This window comes from Gallus gallus, chromosome 8, assembly GCF_016699485.2.
Source record: "Gallus gallus isolate bGalGal1 chromosome 8, bGalGal1.mat.broiler.GRCg7b, whole genome shotgun sequence".
In the NCBI taxonomy this organism is placed as follows: Eukaryota; Metazoa; Chordata; class Aves; order Galliformes; family Phasianidae; genus Gallus; species Gallus gallus.
This window is the reverse complement of record NC_052539.1, coordinates 28089953-28114513: the sequence shown is the minus strand read 5'-3', so window position 1 is coordinate 28114513 and position 24561 is coordinate 28089953. Positions and strand designations below refer to the sequence as shown.

General features: G+C 45.8%; 1 protein-coding gene across 3 annotated transcripts in view; it reads right to left on the bottom strand.

Moving 5' to 3' along the window:
* The window catches only part of PDE4B (phosphodiesterase 4B), a 144029-nt gene that overhangs the window by 96688 nt on the left and 22780 nt on the right, over positions 1-24561 (bottom strand). For 2 of the 3 annotated variants that reach the window (XM_015291029.4, XM_046944521.1), the window contains exon 3: positions 23245-23480. In XM_015291029.4, the coding sequence (XP_015146515.2) occupies positions 23245-23480 (236 nt within the window). Of the gene's footprint in view, positions 1-9708; positions 10180-23244; positions 23481-24561 lie in introns of those variants that run through there. The other variant, XM_015291030.4, reaches the window with a different exon arrangement.

The window sequence follows — 24561 nt, the reverse complement described above, 5'->3', positions numbered from 1 at the left end:
GGCACTTTTCATGTACGGTAGAGCAGATTCTCTTAATTCTCTTTCAGAAAGCAAGGCAGAGCTTAGGTCTTGGTGATTTAGGAAGGTGCTGCTCATGTAGGCAGAAGAGTGTGAGAAAACATCCGTATGTCTATAGAGGTGGCTGCTTAACCCTCCTGTAAGTTAAAAGAAAAGACAGCAGTCGACTACAGATCCTAGACATACAGACTGCCAAGATGTGGCATTCCAGAGAAGCCTATTTCAAAGTCACGTTTGTAAGGAAGCGTGGGCTTCTCATTGCATCTGCTCTTCCAGTCTGCATCTTCTGGCGTCGCCTCCTCTACGCTGCACTGCCTTTTCTCGTTTGTTCCTTCCTTGTTATTACATCATCCGGAGCCAAAGGAGCTCAGTATCATTGAAAAAAGGGCTGCCCTGTACCAACTGTGTGACCCCAAGATGGACATGTTCAGTGAATGTTGGCTCAGTCTAACAGCAAGCTGTTGGAAAGCAAGTAGCAATGCCACCGACAGCCTGCAGCAAGCCAGCCTACAAATACCAGAGGGACAACACAAGAGCCGCTTGCTTTCATGTTCCTGGCCTCCAGCAGCTCCCAGTGCAGTTTGTTAAGGGGATCCCATCTGACAGTGCAGACCTTGGCTAGATTTAGAAGAGCACACTGACTAAGGGAGAAGAGAGCTTTACCTGGCCCCAAGAGTTACAGGTGTCTGGGGGTTGCCATCGTTAATCTGCAGTGATCAGTTTGGTGCATACAACCACCACTTGCTTTGAAATTTTTCCTCCTTAAGCCAACCCACTAAGGAAATACTAAAGCAGAGAGCGCTGTCCACTTGAGCTGACAGCAGGCCACCATGCCTACCTGCAACCCATGCGGAGGGACAGCATGACTCAAACTGGGAAACACTTGTTTTCCAGCCACGGTATCCTGTGATTCCACATCTGTCATCCCCCAAAAAACAGAATTTGAGAAACCGAGATAAGGACAGAAGCAAATACACCATCCCAAAGTAAACCACATCAGTAGCAACCATAGGGAAAGGCACTGTGCTGATGGAGGGGACACAGCAGGGACACCGCTCAGTCTGCACAGCATGCCACCAGAGGACACACAAAAAAGGTGCTAAAAGCTCTTGGAAATCCAAGCCCTTGTATACACTCTGAATGTACTCACTGTTATAATAACTGAATGCTGATGAAAAATGAGCCTCCCTAGGATTATCCGCCTCATCTGTTCTTTATACAAATATTCCAATTTCCTCCCCATCTAAGTTGTTTGAGAGAGGACGAACAAGGTAAATGTGCTGAGAACCTCTTAAATGAGCACTCATTAATGTCCAGGAATTAGATCCTCAACCAATCCCACGCCTGTGTCAGAATTCCTACAGTAGGGCTCCCAGCCACTCAGCCATTAGCACAAGCCATGCAAACCCCACACTGAGTGCCACGCCATTTTTCCAGCAGCAGAGAGGTGTCTCCATCTGTGGAGCATAAAAACAGCTTGGTTTTATGGCAGAGAGGAAACACTGCTCTAACTCAGCGTGCTCATATTGATGGTCATTATGCCGCTACTTCTGCTTCTGCGAAAGCTGCAGCATGAGCAGTCCTTGGTAAGAACAGGAATACATTCCAGGCTGTGGGGTAAGGGAATCTCCCAGAAATGTATATGCCCAGTTGAGAAAAAAGTACTCAACTAAGGTTATGTGAAACTGCAACAACAGTTGACAACATAGACAGAGAAATCCAAGTCAAAAGATTACATTAGCATCTTTGTGCTTTTAGCATACTCACAGGAAAGCACCAGTACCGTGTACTACATCTACGATACTGGGCAGAGAAAGACTCCAGGTGGGAGAATAAGCACCTTATGAAGAGCAGCAGCACTGGGCCACTGGACACAGGTCTTTCTGTAAGGCTATGGGAGCCCTAAGCTGTAGCTGAGCTTCTCAACAGCACTTGTCTTTACGTTATAAGCAAATACTTCTGCCAGAGTACAGTATCTCAGAACCAAATGACATTGCTATGAAAACTCGCAGGAACTTGACTTTTCCAGATAAAATTTAGGCTCCTGATGATGAGGCAGGGCTAGGAAGAAACGTATTATGTCATGAACATCATTTATTTTCTCTTACACTTTCCAGTGTTGTATGAATAGCATCAGGATAGGCAACTACTTGATTTACTTTTGTAGGTAGGTAAATGACTCCCCCCATCTTGCTTTCTGCAACGTTTAAACAGTAATAATCTGCATATATGTTTTCAAGTCTTCAGGAAAGAAGCACTCAATTCTCTCACAGATGATCTAATGAAGATCGTGAAAGCTGGCACTGAAGTCTGACTAATCTGTCACTCACCTGGCTCCTGCGTGCTCACAGCAATCTGCATTTCTGAAACGTAGATGGCTGCCTTATGCGCCATTAGGAGGCTGGCAGTGTATTCACCAGGCACCATCGCTCGCAGATGAAAGGACCCGCAGGCAATAAACGTGTAGTTCACTAACGTCTGGTCCTCACCTGAGAGGAGCAGACAAAACTTCCCTGAGGCCGGAACACGAAGGCAGCGTTCAGAGGCAATGGTCAGACGTGGAAGGCTGAGAAGTGTGGGGCAGCGCCCCAAAGCCTTGCCTCGTTCAGCCACACTGCTGCTCTGGACAGCAGCTGCAGCACTTGCAATGGATGCAGACTCTGTGGCACGAGCTCCAGAACGCAGTGGGCTCTGTGCAGATTCAGATCCTCCAATTATCTTGGTAATAACAAACCCAATAAAATGGAAGAGCTAATTCTGCATTATTGTTGTGAAAGAAAACTTTCCCTCCAACCTAATGAAGCTGTCCATCATTATGCAGTCATTACCTTCATACGCGCAATGTCAGCAGGGTTCATTAAAGCTGTTTGAAATGAAGGAGCAGCACAAAACATTTCAGGTTCACACCAAGGGCTCTTTACGTGGTTCTTTATGTACTGACAAGGCAAGGAGCAAGCACTTGCTTTCAGACTGTATCTGTGCATTTCAAAACCATACAGTAAATACTGTGAGACCAGGGGAAAAACTACATGCCAATGTTATAAAAGCAGACTATTCATTAAGCACTTTTTGTTGTAATTGGATGCACTTGGACAACCTGTACCAGTGCAAGAGCCATATCTAAGCTGAGAGAAACGCCTCTTGATTCCTGTTTTCCTTTGCTGATAAAATGAGATTAATTTCTCCTTACGTTCCCTTTGGGGAGGTATGCTTTCAGGTGGTGCTACGTGCTCACTTTTCAGTCCATGGTCTAGACAGCTACCCAGGTCAGAAATCAATAAAACAGAACACAAGTAACTGCACTTTATTAACAAGACAAACATGCCATGCAACAGAATGGTAATTATTCCGTACACAAACGTACAGATCCACCTGCTGTACCCCTGTACTCACAATAAGGCTTTCCTTTCCTGAGGGCTGCCCATGATGCATTGAGGTACCAGTTGCACTGTGACTGTGCTGCACACGGAGCTGCTGAGAGCGCAACAAGAGCTCTTTCAGCACAAGAGCACGGATTTATTCCCTAAAAATGGATAACCTGGTTCCCATTTAATTCCATTAACTGCCAGGCAGATGTTTTTCTTTCATAGCATTGCAACCTATTGTGGAGAAAGCTGCAGTTAATTGCTCTATCATGATAAAATGCAGCTTTGTTGTTTAGAAAGAAAAGCAGAAGGGCTCTACACAATGTTCCATTGACCACAGAAAGGTAATTCAGTCGCAGTGAGCGCAGGCATCCTAATTTTACCCATAAAAGCTTCCCTTTTCTAGTAAAACGAGTTCTAGACAGTAGCAAAGCAGGCAGCTTCCCAACATAGCAGGTCATTGCAGCAACAAAAGAACCACGTCCACAGCGCCTGCCCCCTCCTCCTCCCTCAGCACCCCCCCTCCTCGCCCCCCCACAGCCCTCACCAGCCTGCTCCTCCTAAGTTCTTCCACACTTTCCCACTGTATTGGAACGTCAAAACACCAAAGCAATCTGGGTCAGGCCCAATTGATTCCTACTTAGGCACCCTACCGCAGTGATGTGGAAAATGGAATAGGCAGAAGTACACCGCAGCGTCACACAGCACAAGGACAGATGTGGCCATCAGGAGGGATGACTTGTGCTTCACCCCCAACAAAAACAGGTCGTTTTAACAACAAAAAAATAAATGCATTGGTAAACACATTGCTGTTTCTCCAGTCTTATTCCTGCATTGCTTAATTCCTGATGTGTTCCTCAGCAATACCTATTCACATTGCTGAAAGAACAAAAACCTTTGAGGAATTCGAACTTGCTCTTCCTTACAGTGCTTCCCAGTGACAGGGCTTTATCTGGAAGCAGAGACTCCACCTCTGCAGGCATGTCTTGGAAAGCAGAACTACTACCCAGGCAATATTTTACCCAAAACTTTATCACCTGCTCTGGCATCAGTCTTCTCCTTTCACCTTTGCATTCTGCTTGTGCCACTATGCCAGTGCATTACACTGTATTTACTATCAGTTAAGTTATAGCCTTAAATATTTACTATCAGTTACAGGCTGATATTATAGCCTTATGTTGTATAGACTCACAGATGTCAAGCATTGCTGCCCACTGATTTGCAAAGCACTGCGCTTTCTGTCACACCAGACAGCAGCGTGGAAAAGGCAAGCAGTGAATGTGAAGGCATAATGAACATGGATGCAAACATGTTCATGCTGTGCAGAACGGCACGATGCTTGCTAAAAGTCATCACACCCCTTCAGCAGAGTTCAGCTTGTTTACTTCTGCATCTCATTCACGTCCTCCATTAGGAGACTGAGAGCAGCTCTAATTTTCATGTTTTAACTTCCCCAATCTCTTCTCCTCTTTCTGCTTCTCCAAATCTATGTTTGCAAATCTGCCCATCACAGCACCAGCAGAGCATTCTCCGTGACACTGCTGTAATTCACCTCTGCCAAGAGCATTTGCCATTTGACTGCTGCAAAAACCTTGTGCTATGATAATTACAGAAGAACCTACAACCTTATCTGTTAAACTACCCCCAAACCTGCCCTCGGTGACAAAGAAACACGTCACTGTTGTGGAATCAGTGTGATGTTCCAGTAAGATAATGTAGGGTAACAGAAGTGAAACACAGAGAAATCATTTCGGAGAGCTAGCTGGGGTTACTCAGAAACAAACACACAAAACCCCTGAAAAAAAAACAGTGACAAACCAGAGAATGTTTGGCTCTGCAGTGAAACTCACCCACAGAGCATAAACGACGTGGCAGATGTGTGCATGCTTTATCAGTCACTACTGGAAACCAGCTCCAGCACCAAGGCTCCAAGGCAATGCAGGCTGACGGGGCAGTTTAAGGACTACAGAGGTTTTGGGTTTGTTGTGTATGCAGTTATGTCTGCTGTTCCATGAGTCCTCCTCACTTCCATGTCCTTTGGAACCTTCCCTGCCACTCCGTGGCTGTTGCTCAGGAACTTCTCTTGGGATGCGTGGAAAAACGTATTCAGCAGAGATAAAAAGAAGAGAACCTCCTGTCCTTCCCCATGCTTTTCCCTCCTTGATTCAGTTTCTTTCTCCTCGGAAGCTTCAACAGACAACAGAGCAACTTCACGTGTCCAATACCAGCGAGCAAGAGAATAATCTGCCTATTCCTCTGCCTATGTCTCCAAATGAACAAAGGCTTGAAGCTGTATCAATAGCCAGTGAAAAACAAAACCAGATCTGTTCATGAAGTAAAGAAAAGCGTGCCATTCAACTCTGGAACTAGAGAAATGCATCCTGCTGTATATACTGCAAAGCTGAAATACATCCAAAATCATATCATATGGTGCTTTCAGATGGAAGCAGGCTATGGTGAGACCGACCACCTTTGCCTCCAAAACAAAAGCCTATCCCTCATTCGGTCTGGAACAGGACTTGTGCAGCTGAGGCCCCTTTCATTCTCCCCCAAAGCACCTCTGTGAGGGTCCTGAAGACACGAGGAGGAAATACTTCACCATGGGGGCAGTGAGGCCCCGGCCCTGCTGCCCAGAGAGCTGTGGGCCTCCCACCTCTGGAGATGCCCAAGGCTGTGGATGGGGCCCTGGGCTACAGGAGCTGGCCCTGCCCGTGGCAGGAGGTGGGACAGGGGGTGCTTTAAGCTCCCTTCCAACCCAAACCAGCCTGGGATTCTGTGACAAAACAACTGAGGAAATTCACAAGCCTCGTAAACGCTTGTTATCCTCAGCAATTGCAAGAATACAGACCATCCCCAAAATGGGAATTTTCTGAACTACTGTTGCAGTGTTGGTTGCCACTAGTTCAGGCTTTATTAGTTGGTTCCAGAAGCTCGGTGCTCAGAAAGCAAAACAAAGCGTTACGTCTCCTGATAGCTGTGCTGTGCCGACAGTACGTTGTGCAGCTCCAAGTAATTAAACACATCAGTTGTTATTCACCAGGCTTGGAACGAGCTCAAATGCTACCCCTCTGACTGGGTTGTGCCATACTATTTAACTTAATAAATTCCATCGCAGAAGATTATTTTGCAATGAAAACAGATCATGTTTTCAAAAAATTAAGGCTAGCATATGATTTACATTTTGCAGTATACCTTAGAAAGCAAATTTGTTGGTATTTCAATTGCATTGAAAGATAACCAAAAGAAAAAAACCAAAGCAAGATTTCCTATTGTGCCATTTCTACCCTACCTTGTGCATTCTTTACTCCATAGGTAACTGCTACCAATGAAGAACACATGTAAACTCACCATCCAAAGAAAGGGAGATAGAAATTAATTTGCAAAAACAAAACAAAAAAAGTCTTAGATAAGACAGTAAACATGATACTCTAAGAAAACACTTCATTAAAATGCTATTTCTCATCAGAACATAGCTGATGACCGTACGTTATTAAACTAAGTGATCTAAATTGTATAAACGGTATAAAGTTGAAGATAAATATTTAAAGAAAACTCAATTAAAAGCAGCAGAGAACACTAGAAAAGAGCTTCTGCCTTTTAGGAGACACTTAGGATCTTGCAGAGCACTGCTGAGAAGAACCTTGCTTTGGGTGGCACCACAGTGATTGTAACAGCTCTGATGGAAGTAAGACGGCAGATGAGAAGAAAGCAGGGCTCAGGGCAGGATGCTGTGAGACAGGGCGTGCTGAGCACAGAGCACGGCCCCGTCTCCTTGAGATGCTTTCCCCTCTCTGCAGGAAGCACTCCAAGTGGGCTGCCCTGCATGTTCTGCATTCAGAGGGCTGCTGCCACGTAGCAGCTCACCTCTGCTGCTGCTTGCTCTTCTCCCCCTGAAAGCCAACAAACGCAACTGGTACCAGGGCTGGCTGCAGAAAGGAAGAAATGGGATCGGGGCTTCAGCATCTTCAGGACAAAAAAATGCCGGATGGAAGAATGAGACCTGTGGATTCTGGCAGAGGAAAAAGAGTGCAGGCTTAACACTTTCTGTACTGCTAGGTTCTATGGAAGAGGTATTCAAAGACCGGGCACAACAGCAGCAGCCACGGCATGTGACGGGAGGGTTGCAGGCAGGCATCGGTGGCAGATGGTGAAGGGCGCTGTGCTGACATGTTGGTCATGTACTGTCGTGACAACCGGGTCCTAGGGGGAACATTCTGAGCACAGAAGTGTTTGAATCATGGCCTTGTTTTTTGTTTGCTGCTGAAAAGTGATTGGATACAGGAGAGGAATGGTGATGACAGATTTCATCAGTAAAACCAGGAGAAAGAAGTTGAAACGCGTTTAGTTAGAAAAGGAGGAGAACGTCTAGAAAGGATGATGGATTAAAAAGCAAAGGAGCATAGCAATTAAGACAGAAAACTGAAAATAAAGAGCATAGAAGAGTGAACAGGAGATTCATCAAGTAATGAGATTAGCGGTGCGGATAAAGGTGGTGAAACATCATCATTTACCCTGCTGCTAATCCCCATACAGAAGTTCCCTGTTCACCACACTATGAAAGTTAAAGATTACGTGATTTTCAGAAGGATGGATTAATTCCCTTTTAATCATTGCACGGTTCGCATTACTTCTGAAGCCCTTCCTATCCAGCCACATGTCCTCGCCCGGCACAAAGGGACCTTACATAAAGGCCTTCCTGCGCAGCACAGGTGATGGATGTTCTCCTGCGCTGCACAGCAGATTTGCAGCTAATGAGCAGATGCAGCTACCCTGCTGGAAGTGCCCTGCTCACAGCACACGTGCAGCACAGCTCTCCAGACAATCTAACAAACGTTGCATCACACTTACAGTGTCAATTCCCTCCTGTTTCGTAAGATGCTAAAGCAAGCCGACAGTACACATGAGTTTGCTGCACCCCGACTCTGTTCAGCATGCACACGCACCCAAACACGTTGGAAACCTTTCCTTGCAAAGGCAACTTTCATCCCTTCTACAGCAGTTTCCTTCTGTAAGGTTAAAGCCTGTATGTGCAACTCAGAATCTGATTCTAAAAACTCCAACGGAAAGAGCACGAGAACCTTCCACCCTTCTGTTAAACAACGAACTCAGAATAATCCCACCTCCACTGATGCAAGAGATTATCAGCTACATCCCCAAGTGTGTGTACATGGACTCACTGCCTTCCCCAGGCAACAGACACCCAATGTGCCCCACTAACCCCCAGCAGCCCGGTTTCTCAGGCCAAGCCCATGGGGCAGGATGGGCAGCACCCCCCAGTACTGCGCTGTGAGAGATGACAGCCGTCAGAGGAACCCACGCGTACAAACCTAAACACTGCTGCCTATACCCAATTAAAAGGCTGCAGGAAGCTGAGGAACACGCAGAGCGTTGCAGAGCGGTCCCAGTTGGAAACATTCTGTTTCCAAAAGCAGCAGATCCAGCAATGGCATCGCGGTGTTTCAGGTACGCCGAGCACCCGGCCCACATGGATCTCGGGGGACAGCCCGGCCCTCCCTCCTCTGCTTCACCCTGCGGAACAGGAAGGCCATTAACATGGCTGTATGGGCACGCTATGAAAATGCCTGTGCTACTGAAAGTTTTTGGTGCAAGTCCCACAGCTACCCGGTGCATATTTACAGACAGGTGGGGAATTAAAAAGGTGGACTGTCCAAGGTCCACCATTTAGAAAACGAACCCACATGATTGTCACTGGTTTCCAGAGCTGTGCATTGGATGTCTGTTTACAGCATGGTTCAGCCAGCAGAACCGACGGCCAGAGGCGGCTCACCGTGAATTGCAATGGCATGCAAATGGGCTGCTGGGGGTTAGCAACTGGAAGGAAAAGACAGCTCTTAGCCAGAATTTCTGTGAAAAATGGCTGAAAGCAGAGATATCTGAAGCCGGTAACAACGGTCAGAAGGCACTGGGCATCAAGTTAAAGCCCTTTCCAGGATTTAGCCCCAGGAAGACCTTTCCCGTCCTGCTCTGTGTTGCACTGTCATCTACGGGTGCAAAGGCAGAGCGTGTCTTGGGGGATCTAAAATCCATCCCCACGGCCTCCCAGTGGCAGCAGCAACGCCCGGGAAAGTTCCTGGCTGCCTCTTTGTTTGGTGATCAGCCGCCGCGCAGGCGAATAATGGGCTGGATGTATGCTGGGGAGCAGCAGCTGAATGCCAATGGCAGAGGCACTGCCTCATACACATTTGGGCTGCCTTCTGCTCTATTCATCCAACTCTCGCTGTGAATGAATCCCAAGGCATTTTTCAGCCTGAAACACAGCTACCTTTGTCGCTTTGTCACCCCCCCGGTGCCGAGCAGAGCTTACCACGTATGTGCCACCGTGAAGCGCCGGCGCTGGCGGATGCTTTTGTTCACGAGCAACTTTCTGAAGAAGCACGGAGAGTTCCTTGGAGAGCTGCGGGGAGAAATTTTTGGAGACGTAGGTCTGTTCCCAGGCAGCTTAGGAAGCTCCAGTTCTAAATGCATCTGTTCTTTGAAAGTCCTGATGTAAATCTCTGACTCTGGAGTAGCGAGTTCCCTGGAAGAATCTTTTGCCGTCATAGCTCAGACGTTACGCGAGCTCTCACCATTCAGAAAGCAGAACAAAAACGCATCACACAGGCATCGCCGCTGATTAAAAACGCTGATAAATCGGCAGAGCTTATCCCACTCATTCACCAGGCTGCCTTCCAAACGCGAAGGCTGCCTGGAGCAACAGCAGCAGCAAGGGGAGGACAGCAAGCCGGCGCTGTCAGAAAAGCCTTTATCAGCCCGGCGCTCCCCCTGAAAATGCGCCAGCGTGTTTGTGTGTCAGCAGCTCCTTGCAGACGGGGCCGGCCGCGAGCTGCACGCCGACACTCGCTGCATTCATTCAGCCGCGCGCGCCCGCTCATGAAAAATTCATCAGGACCCTCTGCCGATCAGCACCTTCCACAGAACGCCTCGGCCCCGCACACCTGCACAGCGGAACAGTGCTGCATTTTGGGGCGGGTGCCGATCAAATCAAGGGGTTCCCGTCTCTACGGCAAGCCAGGTAACCCGATTCATTCAGACCCGGGATGCTGAACAAAAAGGTCTTCATTCAGATTTAGTTTTAGCCATTACCGCAGTAGCTCCACCCATGGCGTGTTATTGGCTCGGTATTATTTTGACAAGCGGCTTCTGCTCAGCTCCGTCCTGCACTGTGAGCGGGTCGGATTCCCATGCAGTGCTGAAGCCTAAGCTGGGGGCTGCGCCACCGCTGTCGGGTACGGCCAGAGGGACCCAGAGCTGTGGCTCCAGCGCTGGCACAGAGAGATGCGCACGGCAAGAAAAGGTCTAAAACAGGGCGGGGGGAGAAGAAAGGAGAAGCAACAAATAACGTTCTGCAAGAACAAAGGCCGTGAGAATGCACACAGCGCAGATGTAGCTGCACAGATGTAGCTGAGACTGGTGCTGTGCATTGGCATCCCGTGTATGGCCAAGGGGCAGCTCAGCACCAGCAGCCCCCAAGCAAGCAGTGCGTGGTGAGCAGGGGCTGCCTGCACTGCCAGGACAGAGCACGTTCATGCCAAAAAATGTAAGCCGTATGGGGATTTAGAAACAACAACAAAAATCTGTTCTGGATATAGACATCACAAAACCAACTTTTGTACTTGTAAGGCAAAAACAAAGAACCAAGCACAAGGTGCAAGGAAGTTAAAGATGAGATGCTGACAGAGAGAGAGCGGCAGAGCATCTTTTCAACTGGTCAGAACCAGGAGAGCCTTCAATGTAAATACAGCAATTCTTTGTACAGGAGGGGAGAGGAAAGAGAACCCCCGGACAGAAGGGGATGGCAGCGCTCCGATGTGTGCGCTGAGGCTGACTGCACAGTGTGCTATCAGTTACACAGCCGACCACCTGCAGCCCCATCAGTTCCAGGGTTCTTTTCAGTCATATCCCAAAACACTCTGCAAAAACATCCACATGCCTTCCTCAGCATCAAGCAAAAGGCTCTCTACGGGGCTTCCCTATAGCAGAGAGCAGGTACCAGACACCGTGCCCACTAAGCCATTCACCATTCAAAGTCACTAGAAAAAAGAAGTAGAAAAATATCCCTGAGCATAACCTAAGGACAGTGCAAATTGCAGTGTTATCTGATGCTCAGAGGTTTGCACAGTAGCTGAGCAGGAACATTTAATGCTTCAGGAGCTATGACGTGTTAGACTGTGATCTGCTGTGCTTCATCTCCACTGTACCGACAGCCAGGGAAAGACAAAGGGAAGCCTGAAAGCAATGCTGGATGAGAAATAAAAGCCATGCAAATGCTTAGAATCTGGAATTCCAGACAAGAAAAAAAGAATTTTCTAACTCACTGGGAACCAGAATGAGATATTTTGAAATGAGAATATATCTTATGTTAGAGAGACAGTATTTCTTTTCATTAAGCTGCTGAAATAGCAAAGAGAAAGAAGGGGAACCCATCCTTGTGAAGCACTCTGCAGTAAAGCATGCTGCACCACGGCACGCTCCTCACACCGAGTTTGTACTTCCCTACCTGAGCCCAAAGCTCTTTCACAAGCAGTGTCCATTTAGGGAGTGCTTCTCATTGTTTGGACGCCATCAGTTAGTAATGAGGGACCAACCCCACAGAGGACATCGCAGTGTGCCAAGGCTGCTGGTGGGGTGAAGGAAAACAAGAAAGACTAAGCTAGCAAGGTGAGAAAAGGAGAGCACAAGCAGAGGTAACCCCTTATTCATGCATCAACGATGAAAAAGCCAAGTGCCACTCACTGCTTTGGCCAGCCACAACACAGGGGCTCAGCCATGCTGAGGTCTGGGACACACAACCAAGAGTGCTCCAAAAGCTCACCACGAGCACAGCGCGTGCCTTCTGCTGGGGATCTCGCAGGGCTCGGCAGCACTGGGACCTGCTGGTTAGCTGAGCTCACTGTGTGGGCTGCCATCCTTCACGCTGGCACGCGCTGCACACAGCCAGCGTCTGCACAGTCACTACCAACATCAGCATGGGAATTCCATCGAGACAGGCTGCTTTCCTTCAGGATAAGCCAAGAAGAAGTGAGAACATCTCAAGAGACGTGAAGTAACTGGCATGTATAAGAATAAAGTTGGCAGTAGTTCTGAAAAATGACTGTACTTGCTGAGGCTACAGTCAGCAACAGGGAACAAGGGCGGACAGAACGGGCAGGTACAAGGCTCAGCCCCCTGCAGGGCCCCCCCAGACAAGCAAAAATGGCCAACGGGCATCTTGCTGTTGCCTGAACTCATGCAGTTGACAAAGGAAGAGTTTCATATTTTTTAATAGAATAACTGATACAGGTGGAAAACAATATTGCCAAGCACACAACTCCTCATCACAGGCTGGTCTTCACCCTGCTGAGAGCATGCACAATTGCTAAGCAACAAGAAAACATACATTTTCTTTATGCTAGCACTATTCTTTACCTGTTTCTAAGTCAGAGTTGTCAGGATAAAATAAAACACCAGGGAAGAAGTGACTGTGAGATGTCCTGCATGTTTCAGTGGGAAGGGAAGAGCTGACTTTTAGTTAGGTGACTTTTCACAGCGTTTGCATTCAGTAGCAGTGGGATTATTCTCCCGTAAGGCATGCTCTGCAGAAGCCCATTTAGATACCAGCAGTTGAGAAGCTCCTGTCTTACCCAGGTCATTGTTGCATCCCTACACATCACCAAAGCGTCCCAAAAGGATAATGCTAACGTTATTGCCAATAAAGCCATTCTAAAAATATTAACTAGACAAATTATTTCAAGAGACTTTGCAGGCAGGGTGACAGCACGGCCCCCAGCCTCATGCCCAAATCAGAGCTCTAGGATTTCTGCCCAAAGCGCAGGGCAGGGATGGGCTGAGGAAGGGTTGGAGGTGCAGGGCTTAAGAAGAGCTCCAGAGGCTCAGAGAGGTGAAGGCAGTCCTAAGGAGGAGGAGGATGAGACCAACACAAGGGGAGGTGATAAAGTGTGCACTTGGTGCCTTCCGTACCTCCCTTCCACCACAACCAAGATGCACACTGGGTCCATTCCACTACTGATTGCATTAGGGGCACATGTTATGTTGCTTAATTCTACCCCTCCTAATCCATATTTTGCAGTTAGCTCCATTCAAAGAAGTAGCAAAGCTGATGACATGCTCTACTTAAACATATACCTATGATTGACATTTTAAAAAGCATCAGATTTTGGTGTGATGGTTAAAATAGTCATTTAGCCTGAATAAAAAGAATTCACCGTCCTAATTTGAGATGTACTCCATCAGCCGCAACTTCCTACAACAAGGAAGAGAAGAGCCCCAACACAGCACAGCAACCACGCTTCCAAAGAATGCAGTGCAGGCCCATTTTAAGTCCTTAATAACAGTATAAATGTCACAACAAAAATATTACCTGGAAGCTGTACGCAATAAACTGCTCCAGCCCTCCCTTAATAACATCCTTAATAGAAGCCCGGCGCAGGAACCCGTCTTTTGGGCCCACAAGTGGGAGGTTTTATGGTTTGGGTTTTGCTTTGTTTTCTTTTCATCTTTTTAAGTACAAAGCTCATACTTTCTCCTTGCCTTCACTCAGTTGCAACGTCTGCTGGCTCACAAGCTCAGCTTCTAAAAGATGGTCTCAATAGCTCTGTGACAGAAAACTTAAAATGACATGTTTGAGGATTTTTCTTGTATTTTCCTGAACGTTTCCAAAATTGAAATGCTGAATGAGAGGCAGAAATACATCACTAATTACTGGTTTGCAAGACAAGTTCCCCACGTTGAAGGGGCAAAAATAATAATTACAATTCACTGCAATTTATATTACCATTGGAAGATCGGTTTTTGCTATATTCAATAGTGTAAAGTCGTACACTCTGTACCTCCATTCCCACAGATTTAGGGGCCTTTGAATTCTTGTGAGGGGCTGACACCAGTAATTCTTGCACAGACCTTGGAAGTGACGTTTTGGAGCGCTATAAATGGTCGCAGAAGACAGAACCACAGCACCTAGCAACACTTACGTTTGCAGAGTAAGAGCTGAGCCAACTGCACAAGAAAGAAGCAACTGGAAAAGTCTGCCCTTATTTTAGAGAGTCTGGACAGCAGGACAAAGGAATTACGCACATGTAGGCGCTTCCCAAGGGCAGAACAGCAACCGCTCCACCCTGAAGGCCTCCTGAGCTCTTCCCAATTAATTAGCATCCAGTTGCTTTAGAGCAGATCAGTCCTCATTTAGAGGGCAGCTCGTGTGTTGGTTTTTGCTTTGGCACCCAAGTACTGCAGTTTTGGTATACGAGTTTGTAAGTTTTTAAGTCTTTAAAACACACCGTACCTCTAGCAAGATGAGGAAGATCCAGGGTCCCTTTCAGGTGGGTCACAGATAAACCAACTCTACCTCTAAGAAAGACACCTCGAGAGCCCTCAGCAGCATGTCTGTGCACACAGAACTGCTCCTCTAGATCCAGCAGTCCCAGCAGCACAGGGTGCATTCAGAAGGCAGACAGACAGGGCAGCAGAGCAGCCATCCCAGTGCCTCGCGCTCTGCCATTCAGTCCTGTGCTGCACTGCCCACATCTTTTGCCATAGGAAGTCGCACAACAGGAAGACTGAGACAGCATGGATCCGAGTTCCTTGAACTTTTCCCACAGTTAAACAGAAAGTACAGCTTCTTATGGCAATACAACGCTATTTTTTCTTATAAGTCTTCTTGTTGTTACCTCCCAGTAGCTACATATGAGGAGATACATTTACGAATTATAAACCCCTGGGGAATGATGTAAGCTATGGCATTCATAACAGTAATTTCCTTAGCAACTTTGCTCTTGATTTAGAATGTATCTCAGAGAACTTTTAACTGCCTTCTATATTATCCCTAGTGAGTAATCACATATGTCAGAACAAGCTGTATTACTTTAGATTATTTTCTGATTTCAGAGCTGTAGATTAATACTTCACAAGTGAACGAAGCATGTAAGCTTATTCTTCAAAGGCAGAAACCTCTGTAGTGACTGTAGAGCAAAAGACGTCAGGGCAAAGAAAAATTACAGTTCAGTTTTCTTGCCTACCCCTGCTCTGACATGGGCAATGGGAATGGGCCAACACCGCATGCTTAGCCCTGGACAAACCCCCTCCTCCTTTCAGATAAAGGATTTAAGTCATTTTCATGAGCAAACAATTCTCCATTACCAGCCTCACCTGCAACAGCTGAACAGAACCCAAAAACAGACATGTGAATCCAAAGCTGAAGGACTGGCACCAACAGAACAAATAGGTTTGTTATATCTTGACAACAGAAGCAGTTCTATCTCAAGAGAGTCTCACCAATCAGAAGAACCATTCATAACAGACCAGAGATAATAGAGTGTTGCTAATGAACTGATCCCGTAGCATGGTTACAAGTATTTAGAAATGCGTAAGTGGACTTTGTTGAGTTTGGCTGGGGAAGAATGCACAGTGCATGGAATCCTATTCTCCCAGCCGTGCAGCATGCAGGAGTAGAGATGCAAGAGCAGCTGGGCTGCTAAACAGACACGGCATGACGTGCATAGGGAAGTGCATCCCTATGCACACCCCAGCCCCAGCACAACCCAAATATTCTCATTCTTTCCATTCCTTAATTTCTCATCCAATGCAATACTGGACTGCTTCTACTGAAAGGAGCTCAAAACTCATTCCTCTGCCTCTTGACGAGGGCACAGTGGCACTGGCAGGCCTGGATGCTGGCAGTAGGATGCACGCGTTTTGTCACGCCATGCTCCAGAGCTCAGGCAGCACCGAAGCAGCACACAGGCACGTGCCGCAGATGGTGCTGGTCCCACGCTGCAGAGCACAGCTCTGCTGCTTTATTATACACACCTTCACATCGACGCTCAGAACAGCCGCTTTGCTCTCAGGGCAGCACAGAGCAGCCCACCACCTGAGTGATGATGTGCCATGCCAACACGGCTCTGCTGAGCGCCAGCGATCAGCTGAGCACAGGAGGGTGGTTCTCCAGGGAACAAAGCAAGCAGGTTTTGATCTTTCCTTTCAGATGAAGTCATCATTAGTCAGAAGTTTAAAGATAAAAGAAAGTTGTGTCAAATTCTTGTCTGATTCAGCTTTTCTATCAGCTGTATTTCCATAATCTCCATTTATTTTATATTCTTGGGAGGACGAAGTTTGAACATAATATTTCAGAAGCTTCATTGTCTTTTGCTAATTAACGGTGACTCATTTCTTTCCATGCTAGATACATTTCATGCTGTCTTACTTCATTCTGGATAGAGGCATATAATTATAACTGAATCATGAAGGGCCTTTTCTGTGTGCCTCCAGCTACCTCTGCTCCGAGTGAGTACCTCCAGGCAAAGCCTGCAGCGCAGCCTCCTGCGCCAGCTGCAACAGAACCAGCGGGCTCCACGTGCAATTCAGACTAAGAGGGGATGCTATAAGCAGAGGAAAAGCCAACAAATCTAATAAGTGCAAACTAAGGGAAATGCTATACTGTAAAAACAAAAATTGTGCACAGAAAGACACATTGTATGAAATGACAACGTGAAAACACAACAGTTTTTTAATTTCTCTACTTAAGATTGACCCAACGTTATATTTCTTCTTAGAATTCCTCTATACCAACTATCTGAAACATAAATCGTATTTATTGTATTCAGGACTTCTGAAAAACATAAAAATACAAAAAATCTATCCAAGAACTTCAGGAAACAACAGCGCCAATGTCTAAAGGCAGGCAGCTGAGACGCTTACCTGCATGCACTTAGCTGAGAAAATAACTCAGTGATACCCAGGTGACAAATGAGCTGTGAGCACAAGGCATGCAGTCGCACTGACCTACTGCTGGGCAGGGGGAACACCAAGGACAGCAGAGCCAAAGACTTTTCTCCTTCCACACGAGGCACATAACCCCTGCCCACCACCTTGCCAAACCCAAGTGGATGGGAACCACAGTGAACTTCTTCAGGAGGTATCTGTGACATACAGCAGACACTGTAAGAAATATATCACAGCAGAACACTGCAGCTTTTCAGATCCTGTCTAGAGGGGCTCCTGGCTCTCCAAGCCATAAATCCAGTCCTCAGCATCAGGACTGAACAATGCTTAAATGCAGCAGATAAGATTTCAAAGGAAGCTCACTGAAGAGCAAGCAAACAAAATCACTCAACAGTTGAAATCCTTTAAGATTGTTCCCAGTCAACACTCATATCTTTCTCAATGTGAAGAAACTCAGGTCAATCACACTAACTCTGTTTTATGAAACTACACCATCATATTCATTGTCCAGAAACAGCACAATGTAATTAAAAACTGTTTTTCCCCTGGATTGCATAGAATGCTGTGAGGAACAGAGCTGACCTCCTTTTTCAGGATGCATGCATGCTCTACGGAAATGCAGCACAGGCTTTTGAGATACAGGAAGCATGTTCAATGGGAGCAATTGATCCTGATTTAGCACAAGAGCACAGGATATGATTTACACACGTATACACTTTTTGGAGCAGATGACGTTCAGAGGACCCTTCCAACCTCAACCATTCTGCAATTTAAACATTTTTAAATATAGACAAAAATCAGAAACGTGCTTATAAGGTGCTTGCTTTTCCCTCTAGGCTTATATTTTTCACATCAAATGGAAAGCCAGCTCATCTCTTTTTTCGTCTATTTTTGGGTTGCAGCATCTTTCTCCAGTTCTTCTCCTGTTGTACTTGAAATAATCTAAGAAACGAGACTTGGACCTATTGCACAGGGTAAGCAGATCTCCACATCCTTCCCCATCCTAACTTCCCATACCGACCCCTTGGCCAATAACCACCAGCACAGCACCATCACAGGGGCCAAACCCAGCTGAATTCAGCATCTCTGCTGAGCATGCAGTCTTGGACTCAGTCACCCAAAATCCCACTCAATTTTGTTGTTTTGCTTTTAACGTTGCATCACATTTGCTGCACGCTGTCACCACCTGGAGAAGAAGCCCGAGTACTGCAGGCACCCAACCCAATTTGCTTCTAGATTTTGACCATTTCCTGAATCATAAAACCACTTCAGAAGAAAGAAAGCCATAGAATTGGCCACTGGTGAATGACTAACAGTAACACAAGCTCACAAACACACAAAGCACTACAGTTAATTGGTTAATTGTGAATGCTGTAAATAATAATAATAATCTTTAAAAGAAAAGACTCCAGTAGCAACCAATTCTGTCAGAGATAACTTACTTCAAACCTCAACATTCTCATTTGACTCTGATAGATGAGCGAGGCATAATTAACACCATACATATTAGAAGGGCAACGAAGCTGATGAGGGGTGTGGAGCACAGGTCTGATGAGGAGTGGCTGAGGGAGCTGGGGCTGCTCAGCCTGGAGCAGAGGAGGCTCAGGGGAGACCTCACTGCTCCATAACTCCTGAAGGGAGGTTGTGGTGAGGTGGGGTCACCCTTGGCTCCCATGTAACAAACACAGGGGGTATGTGTACAAAGCTGCCTGTAAGGCTCCTGCATTCAGACCGCCACTGCAGACCTGTGTCCTGTACACTCCTTCCCCTGTGTGATTTACAAAAGCTGTTCTGTATGTGCGCTGCTGTGCCATTTCCACACAGAATGGTATTACACCACAGCTAGCTTGCTGTTATTGCTTTGGTTCCAGTCTGCTCATTTTTTTGCTGGTTACAGCAGCGCTGGCCTCAAGAAAACACAGTTCTCACAAAATAAAAAAGAGCAAAACCACCCCGAGGAGCAGCTTTATTTTTAGGTTCCATGTATCTTCAGTGGCACTGTTATGTAAGCCACGGCCCAGCCTCCCACAGAGCTTACCTCTGTAGTACCACTGGCAGGCAGATGTAAGGCAATTCCTGAAAAAACATGGCAGGAAAAACACTTGAAAGGCAATCAGCCGTACCTTATCCTCTGCTGCTCCCAAATAACACATTCTGTACTTGAACCCTGTTATTCCTTTCTTCCGATCAGGCACAGCTGTGCTCCCCCCTCAGCACACACAGCCCTCTGCTGTGGCACAGCACTGATGCTGCAGATGAATTCTGTAAGCTCAGACCAAACCAAACTTCCCCTAACCCATATTTTTGAAAGGAAGCAAAGTACTAATGCTGCTGCAACACAACCTGGCTATGTCCTCCATTGGTACATCAGATTTTGCAGAGCTTGGTAACATGCAGCACGGTGCACAGCAGGTGGTTATTTCCAAATCCCCACCTGAGCTCCATGATCTATATCCAAACTAATCCCACCTGATTTCCTGGCATCCTGCAGTGGTCCACAAGCAGCACAGCTGTTTAGGTTCTAACCTTACCACAGCAAGTGCTGATGGAAATCAGCTGAGATCTTTCGGGTACACAGGGGTAGGGGTGTTGCTTTGGGTTCTTTGTTTGGAATTGGCTTTGTGCTTTTTTCCTTCTTAGCCATAGATTTGTCTTCACAGCTTTGGATGCCAACAGAACTCCGTGGTGGAATTATTTCCTTCAGAGGCATCTCAGCCCACCCATTACCCTCCCTAAAGTTAATGCACACAGATGAATACCCCAGCAGTTAGCAGAAAGCACTGCACTTCACAGATGAGGCCTCTCCAGAATTGCTCCAGGAAGAATGGCAGATACATTATTATATGTAAAATCCCTCCCAGGATTTCAGTATGAAATCTCATCTGATGACAGAGACATTTGTCATCTGGCATTCTGCTCAGTGCAGAGCCCAAAGGGCAAACGCTTTGGAGCAAAGGAGGTAAGACAGTGTTTGAAGAAACCACCAGAAGAGCAACAGCATTCCAGCACAAGCACACGATAATAAGTGTGCAGCAGAGATTTTCGTACCAGAAAGACACAGAGAAACTGGTAGAAAGTGGCTCAGCAGAACACACACCCCAAAGAGACACGCAGTACATGTTTTCCCAAGGACGTGATGGAATTTGCAGGAGCACTGACCCAACAAAGGCAGATCCCTGGCCACTCCTTCGGAGCGTTTCTTGCTCAGAGCAATCCTTCAGTGATGGGGTTTTGATTTATCCCTGCCTCTCCAGAAACTTCTCCTGTTTGAGATGATAAATTTCTACAAAGACATCAATGGTTTGTACAAACAGGAAACGAAAGCCCAAACCAAAGTGGTTTCTTTGTTTGGCGCATAATGCCCACGGAAGGCCTCGCTTCCATCATGCCTGCTCTACGTGACAGAGACAATGTCCCCCACAGAAGTTTTGCATGTGCTCCTGAAGATGGCAGTGTAATGAGGAATCCGTATATCAGAAAGAAGTCAGCTTGTGTCACTGGGAATCCCTTCCATAGTCTTACAGCCAGCAAAAAAAAAAAGCAAACAAAAAAAAACCCAGATGATTTCTCTATGCGCAATAGGCAAATGAAATAATGACATCATCTCAAAGAATTCGGCTTCGTGTCATCATAATGAGGTATGCCACAACTCTCTTTGGGGTTTTGCACACACAGGAACAACTCGCAGAACACTCAGGCAAACCTCCATGCTTCTGAATGAGTCCTGTTGGTCTCCTCTACAAAGAGCCTCCAAGCTACAACTCCGAAACCTCAGGAGAAAAAAAATCATACTAAGGGAATGTTAAAAAAATTACAGCAGATACATAAGATTTATCATGATTTATCTTACAGAAAGGCCAAACCTGGGCCCTATATTATTCATGCATTTCAGTTGTGCAAACCCCAGGTGTCCTTGACCGAGGCCACTGACCTTTAAACTTAGTGGAGAGTGCAACAGGAAACCCTCCTCTACATTCACCTCTGCAACAGCACCAACAAACTCATCCTCTGCAAGCTACAGCCAGACCATACCTTGGGGAACAGAAACAGGCCAGAACCATCCACTGCATTTGGGATTTGGCTAAATGATGGGTTCTTACCACAGGGTCCCATTGTTTCCTACTTTATCCTCTGCTTTTCCTTCCAATCCTTAACTTTGGATGTGCTTTATTCGACCACTAACAAGTGTGAACTTGCCATGCTGTCAGACTTCTCTCCTGCTCCCAGGATCTCGTTCCTGAGCAGTAACATCGTTTTGCAGTTACAGTTCTTTCATGCTCAGATACATCACTTTATATTTATCTACACTGAAATTTTCCTGTCGCTTTACTGCCCACTCACTGAGTCTCTTAATGCTCTTATCATCCCAAAACTGTTCCAACACAATGACACAGAGTGGGCTTACATAAATATAAGCTGCCTCTGGGGCATATTTCACGCAGGACTATACCCCCCCAATACAGGAGCTGAAATAGCTTTGGGACCAGATCCATTTTGCACCAGCCCTACATAGACAAATCCCAAGCATGATCACACTCAGTAACTTGAAACCATGGATGAGCAGGACATGTGTGTTACAAGGGGTGTAACCAGCACTGCAAGGAAATGAGCCATGCGCAGCAGCAACACCAAGCTGCCCAAATGGCTACAAACATACATGTGATTCAAGCAGAATTAAGAGGTCAGAAGCCAACTGCTTACTGATTAATAACGCTAAAGGAGTAAGCTGAGTACCAGCTATAAGTGCTTTCTCTCTGACTGGCATGCCATTCCAGAAACAAACACTTGTGACACCATACCCACGCACTGATTCTCCCATAATGGAAGAGAGGAGCAGCAATGCCCTCTTGTGTTGTGATGAAGCTAATCATCAATTCACTGCTACTCCGTGCATTTTCTAAGTCGCGTATGAAGGATTATTCAAAGACCAATGTTATAAAACTAAACGTTATGAATAGACTCCACATTGTCTTGTAGACAGGATTACAAATTGTTTAACACACACAAAAGAGAACACTCTTAATATGCTCATAAGAGATGAACCAACCCTTTTATTGTCAAAACACGCTACCCATCTGAAATTACAAACTCATTTTATTAACTTTATTCACAGTAATTAAATGCAAATATTGAACAAAAGCCCCTGCTAATTCCTCTTTGATTTCTGTATCTCATCTACATCAAGTGCATCGTTTTTAAAGTACCATAACAAATTAATTCAGGATGTCCTCTACCATTTTTCAAATGCAAATTGCAATGCTGGCCTAAAAGACTGAGTGCTGAGCTTAACAGAAGCTAAAACCAGATTCACACTATGAAATAATGAAGTGAATACACCTTGCAGCCAGCAAACAAAATTGAGATCATATAAAAACTTGAACCCAAAGTGCTATTGAAACGTGAAGGACAAGATTCGCAGTCACACTGCAATGCCACTTTGAGAATCGTATGGCAAGCTGGACATCTCACTTTATATTGCCATCAAATTCTACCACTGCAGTTCCAGTGCATGACCACTTGCAGCTTGTCTTCCTCTCCCTCCCTCTAGATGAATTCCCTTGCTTTTACACTTAAAGTTCAGTTTCTGTTTTGGAACTCAACTCACTGCATTCCCTTCCCCCCTTTTATCAGCTCTCCCATTGCTTCTTTGGGACTCTTCTTGAGCTTAACATCAGACTTAAATGCCTCTTCCTAACAAAGAAAGCCTCTTGTTAACACTTGGACAGAAAACAGCCAGGAAGCCAAGGCCTGATCTGTCACAGAAGAGTTCAACACCATCCTGAACTCTTCTAGGGGTGAAAAGCCAATAACACAAATCCCTTCACCAGAATCAGAAGTTACAACACAGAAGTTTCTTGGAGCTGCACAAAAGCGAACAAAAGAAGTCTGCAACATAAGCAGAGTGTCCAAAAGGACAATTATTCTGTAAAGGTCACTCCACAATACACCAACTGATACACATCAACAATTCTAATAAATTAATAAATTACTCAGTGCCTTTCAGAAAAAAAGCACAAAAGCAATACCACCATAGCAAACAAAAGAACAAACAACAAAACACCAGAAAGCAACAACGGTCCCCAAATAAACAACAGCACAAGGTTTGTAGCAAAGGAAAATAACCTACCAGTCTTGGTAAGTGGTGATTGCAATACTTGGAGGTGCCAGCAAGGGCAGAGTCGTTGGTCTACAGACGATGTCTCTGTCAGGTGTCCTTGCTTTTTCTGTTTGTCTTTGGGATAACGGTGGTAACTGCAGATTGCCAGAACAGCACCTTCTTCCTCTCCAGAGGTCTATGCCCAGAGCATGGCTGGAAGTACTGTAGGACTTGCTCAGCCCACACTCCAGGTAATCCAGAGCATTCTGCAAAGGGAAAAGCCACTGAAGTTCTGCAAACAAATGGTTTCCTCCACAAGAGTAAATCACAAGCAATTGTTTTGTATTACAGGTACAGCTACTCGCAAAAGATAACTGTATAAAATCCTGGCAGAGTTTGACTGCACTTCATTGTTGTTTTATCAAGTTTATTTTCATCTGGAAGTCTCTTTTTCTCTGACAGTTTCTACTTTTCTGTTTCAGAATGCCCCATGATCACAGAACTGGTTGCCAGCCTCCCCAAGAAGAGCACTGCAAGAAGGCTCTTTGTGTTGGTCTTGCAGTTTAGTTAGTCCAACAGAATTGTTCAATTCCAATGAGATTGTTTCTGTACTGTGCAATGAGCCAGCAGTTGAAGCTGCAGGGTTATTACAACAGATGTGCATATATGTGGCAACCTCTACATTTTTACTCTTCTGCCTGCTTCTGAATTTTGACCTCTTCCCTGCTCTCCCCCACCCTTCTGAGCTTTGACAAATAAATGAGTGGTTTAAGTTTCTATAATCACTCCTTAGGTCCTTCAGGGCGTGCTGGTGCAGATTCACAAGGTTCCTAATGCATCAAAATCTAAATTATCTAGGCAGAAGTCCTCTCCTGTATTTCCACATACATTTTTGTGGTTTTCCATTTTTGGAGGGCCCCAGCTGTGACAAGCAAGGCAATTAATGTTGTAGTTATCACACCATCATTACAAACTGATGCATTTCTCCAGAGAACGGAACTGGCTTTTAATTAATAGGAGATTATGATGACGATTAGCAAGCATAGTAATGGAATAACATGCATCATTGCATTAGATGTTCAATAACTACCACAGCAAGAGATGCTGAAATGCTTGTAAGCATAGAAGTACAGCACACGTGCAAAGATGGGATCCAGAACAGAACTCCCCTAAGACACAGAAACGTCCAGCCCTCTCACCTGCCATTATTACACTGAGCAAAGAACTCTTCAGAACTAATAGCGTGTTTGTTTTATTTACTGCTTAATACATGAACTGCAAACAACTCTAAGAATATCAATGAGTCGCTGAAGCAAAACCAGCTGATTCAAAGACAAAAGAGACTTC